The sequence below is a fragment of the Pseudomyrmex gracilis genome, unplaced genomic scaffold (genome assembly GCF_002006095.1).
Source record: "Pseudomyrmex gracilis isolate BER0280 unplaced genomic scaffold, ASM200609v1 scaffold_292, whole genome shotgun sequence".
NCBI classification, from domain to species: domain Eukaryota; kingdom Metazoa; phylum Arthropoda; class Insecta; order Hymenoptera; family Formicidae; genus Pseudomyrmex; species Pseudomyrmex gracilis.
In genome coordinates, this window is record NW_018020876.1 from 20185 (window position 1) to 25306 (window position 5122).

General features: G+C 33.3%; 1 protein-coding gene across 1 annotated transcript; it reads right to left on the reverse strand.

Annotated features, from left to right (window-relative positions):
• Positions 1–364: 364 nt before the first annotated feature.
• Positions 365–3975, reverse strand: LOC109859835 (probable medium-chain specific acyl-CoA dehydrogenase, mitochondrial). The gene is made up of 10 exons (XM_020438433.1): positions 3682–3975; positions 2764–2836; positions 2441–2608; positions 2247–2347; positions 1855–1935; positions 1598–1728; positions 1418–1526; positions 1197–1337; positions 833–1108; positions 365–711 (listed from the first exon to the last, which is right to left on the reverse strand). Exons 1-10 carry the CDS (start codon positions 3694–3696, stop codon positions 559–561), a joined length of 1248 nt encoding a protein of 415 aa, XP_020294022.1. The 5' UTR covers positions 3697–3975; the 3' UTR covers positions 365–558.
• Between the last annotated feature and the right edge of the window lie 1147 nt (positions 3976–5122).

A 5122-nucleotide genomic window follows, 5' to 3' on the forward strand; every position in this document is an offset into this window, starting at 1 on the left:
TTTTTGATAAGAAGAAATCGTCATTCAAATGATAACGAGATAAAAAAATAGAAGTATGTACACAAAGTTGTTCAGTATTTTAGTTTAGTATCTTTTTTTGTTTTAATTTCTAAGCGACCGGATGTTGATGATTAAAACGATCTTGGAACAAAATTGACGTCTGCACATTAGATGAAATATAAATTTATGAAATTAGAGAAACAATGTTTATATATACATATAACAATGTTTATACATGTATAAAAAACATTGTTAAATATTTGACATTTATAATATACATATAATAAAATATATATATATATATATACATATACATATAGTATATACATATATACGGCGCGTATGTACACAATAATATATGTAAAAGTTATAAAATCTTTCTTAGAATATATATATACGCACATTATATATGTAAACTCCGAAGATATAAAAAGTAATGAATTTTACGACGTAACCGGATGTGCTTGTTTATCTTTTTGGAAAACTACGAAATCTCGTAGAGATCCTCTTACAAAACAGTATTATTGGAACTTGATTATACTTTCGTGATTGTACTGTTTAATTGGCTTTTTGTTTGGTTTCACCCAACAGACAGCGTGATATAATCAATCTTTGAATCTGCGAGGTACCTTCGTAGATTTGATAAATTTTGGCATCACGCATCAGTTTTTCCACTGGATATTCGGTATTAAATCCTGCGCCACCAAAAATCTGAAAAAATCGTTCACAAATATAATAAGTATAATAAAATATCAAAAAAAAGTACTCAATTTTTTTTATATGTATGTAGTGTGAAAAATCTATAACATAAATTATAAACTTATACACTCACCTGTACAGCGTCAGTGGCGCACTTATTAGCCACATCTGAAGCATAACATTTTGCGATGCTAGCGAACATTGTGGCATTCGGTAAATTTCTGTCCATAGCCCAGGCTGCCCTCAGCGTTGCCAATCTGGAAGTCTCAACACCCACGGCCATATCAGCCAGCATAAAAGCTACCGCTTGATGTTCCGCTATTGGTTTGTTGAACGTTTTGCGTTCTAACGAATACTTTGTTGCTTCGTCCAAAGCTCTCTGAGCTAGACCGACCGCGCCTGCTGCGACCTACAATATAAACATCGAGATGTGTTTGTGCAAATCTCGAATGAATAAATATATATTGCATTGAATGCTCTATTATATGTGAACATACCGGTGCTCGTGTTCTATCAAAGGTCTTCATAGCTACTTTAAAACCTTCTCCTTCTTTGAGCAGCACATTCTCTTCGGGTACACGAACATCTTCAAACGTTATCATCCGCGTGTCGCTTGCTCTTTGTCCCATATTTATTTCCTGAAAGAAAATTAAGACAAATAAATACAAAACTCAGAGTTAATACTCAAACAGAAAAGTATTCTTTACGTCTCAATTACCTTACGACCAGGAGTCAACCCATCAGATTCCCGTTCAACAATGAAACCTGTGAAAGCCTTGTTAGCTGGAGCTTTTGGATCTGGATTAGTTCTTACCAGAACAAAATACCTGTTGATAAGAATTATTAGAAGAAATTTTTAAAATATAAGAGTCAAATATTGAAATATGCGCTATTATACCAATTAGCAACTCCGCCATTTGTAATCCACATTTTTGTGCCATTGATTACCCATTCTTTTCCTTTCTTTTCAGCTTTAGTCTTAATACCTGCTACATCTGATCCTGCACCAGGCTCAGTAACACAATATGCCTGTGTGTGTTCACATAATACGCTATTTAACTTCTTTTAAATATCAACTATTGCATTACATGAAAAATATTGCATTAAATATTTATGTAAAAAAAAAAACATTCTGATATAAGTCTTGCTGCTTACCGCGACAAGTGGTTCTTCCATTAATCTCCCGAGATACTTCTTTTGTTGTTCTTTATTTCCCGCTATTATAACTGGAGTTTGCTAAAAATAAACAGTTTAAGATAATTTTATTATATATCATATTTTATTATATATAATAGTAATCAGGTTAAACACACACACTTTTTGTATTAAAAAACAGTCTCTTAATGAAGACCTTTTTTTCTTGATTTTTTCCTGTACCTTACTCTACATTTCTTCCTTTTTTTTTTTATTAATAAAATCTATACAAACTCATTTATATTTCTATATTAAAGTTAAAAAAAATTTTTCTTTAGAAAAAACAATTGTTTCGTACAGAATACATGCAGAGAATAGAAAGAACTGAAATACAGTATGCAAAAAAAACTTACTCCAAGACCAGAAGCCTCTAACGCGGTTGATATTCCTGTACAACCATAAGACAATTCTTCTGTAACCAAGCATCCATCGAAAACACCACTTTCCAGACCACCTACAATAAATTGTAATTACTTAATCTTGTTCCTTTTTGTCCTTGACATGTAATTTCATATTCTAAGGAATAATCATAAATTTATGAACATACCACAACTTTGTGGAATATGTTTATTCAAAAGACCAAGATTCCACGCTTTTTTAACAATATCCCACGGATATTCTCCAGATTTATCATACTTTGCAGCCACAGGAATAATCTCTTCTCTGGTAAATTTCCGTGCGAGATCTTGCATTTCCTTTTGAGTATCCGATAATTCTGAAACAGTACAACAAAACAAAAATAACATATGTAAAAGATATGTATTAGGTTGCAATATGTAAATGGTGTAGTAATATATGCGCATAGATAATATTCTATTACATAGATATGCAATATTAAGGATATATTAATGAACATGTGTGTATACTAACCAAAATTATATCCTTGAGATTCAGCTGCTGCTGAAAATGGTCGTACTATTTGATACAGTTTTGAGTTAAAAACCTAAAAACATATTTTGCATGCATACGAGATGTATAGTTCGATCACTTGATTGATTCATTTTCTACTTCAATTTTTCATCATATGTATACTAAAACTATTTATGGCAAATATTTAGAAAAATATACATAACATGAGACTGACCTTGACTTTGACAATGTTTACAGAAAGTTGATTTCTGAATGAGCCTGTCAAATTAAGCAGTTATTGCTCATTTTCTCTCTTTGATACACATTACTTAGAAATTTTGATATATATATATATATATATATATATATATATATACATATATATACATACATGACATGCATCTGGTCAAAGTTTATGATGTTTATTCAGTAGAAAGCAAATAGGTTCAGTAGATAGCAAATAGATCCCTTCCACTTATATTATTTAAACACTTTGCTAATCTTTGAGTCATTTATTCCCTACTAGGTGTCTTTCAGTCACTTACTCTAATATGTAAAATTATACTAAATAAAAGTATAGATAACAACAAGGTGTTTTTTGTTAGAACAAAAACATATAAACTACTTCTTATTTCTTTTGTTTCTGAATATATTACAGAAATATAATATTTCAGACATATTTTTTCCTACACATTTCTCAAATTTTAGTTCTGATTGTATAAATTTTTCACTAAAAATGTCTGATTGCAAGAAGTGTTACTTTGGAACAAACTTTCTACAAACAAGTGCCTATATGTCAAAGTCAAAGTCCACTCACATTGTGTAAGATACTAAGATACATATCAAATACACAAAATTCCATAAAAATTCATCCAAATCAATTCTTTATACAGTTTCATTTGTTTGTTTTACAGCAAACAGGTGTTTTTTTTTAATTACCTTTCGAATCATCATATTGACGAAGTATTCTGATCCTTGCTCTGAGCTTGACAAATGTATATCTCCACTTGTGACTGGCGAGTTTGCGATCAAGTTATCAAAAGTGAACCAGGCGTGCGTCGAGCGTCGACTAACCACAATAATATACTAATGATCACTAGTGACTAAGCAAAAGCCTGTTTTTACACGTATACTAAATGAGAGATAGAAAAGAGGGGGAGTTTTAACAAACATATATATATATATCACGTGCCACGTGTACGTAAGTCGTGCTATATTACATTTAGGTTGCGTTCGGGTAGCACGCTATCAACGCTATTGCGTTATTCTACCTTTGTTTATATCTAATAAAGATTAAGACTGCGTTCGGGGAACGCGCTATCAGCGCTGTTGCATCATTCTGGCTGCGTTCGGGCAGCATGCTATTAGCGCTTTAGCGTCATTCTATCTTTATTGCTCATTAGATGTAAAACAAAGATAGAATGACGCAATAGCGCTAATAGCATGATTTCCCCGAACGCAGTCCTAGTTTACACCGATCGCTTAATACGCGCATTAAAAAAGTACTATATTAAATCGGCTCGGTCACAATAATGTAAACAATGTCATTAAGCTGGTACGATACGCCTTCTTCACGCGTATCAAAATGATACGCGTATCAAGCACATTTATAATGATGTATGAAACACCAAAATTATATACATTGACAAACAAAAATTTTATTCGATTCGCGTATCAAAATAATGTAACGTGTAAACTAGGCCATTGTGCGTCGCGCGCATCATCTATCAACACTCTGTGCATCGTTGTTCGATTCCACTGGAACTAATTGCACTAATTCAGCGAAAAAGAACAAACCACACGTAGTTACTCTCGCAATTTCTGCAATTATTTAAAAATATTTAAAAAAATAACTTGTTCACACTGAGTAATATCGCCGCGCGCATATATGTCTTTTAAACTATTGTAAAATATTATTGTAAAATACATAAAATAAATAATCAGTAAGCGTATGCAAACGCGCATCAGTCGCGTGCGTTTGCACTACCTACGTTGCACAGGTAACGGATTTATCGGGAAATTATCGCACAGGTGTACGCATGTAAATAAATGTGTAAACGCACACAGGACCGGTTTCATTCTATCTCCGGCTAAACCGACCCCCGATCGATTAAACGTTATTGGTCCGTTCGGATTGATCAGTTCCAACGGAACAAATCGTCTTGACTTTGAGTCAACAAAACAGGAAAGCGTCTTATCCGAGCCTCGTCGACGCGCAACTGCGTGTTCTCTTCGAACGGTAAGACGCGATCGGTAACTCACCGTCGATAAAACAGCCCCACTTGCGACGCGCGGCGACATCTCGTGGAGAAAATGCGCAACAATAAACAGGGCGTACCTGTTCGTATTGCGTCACGAGAGAAAACTCAGATTTTCCTAG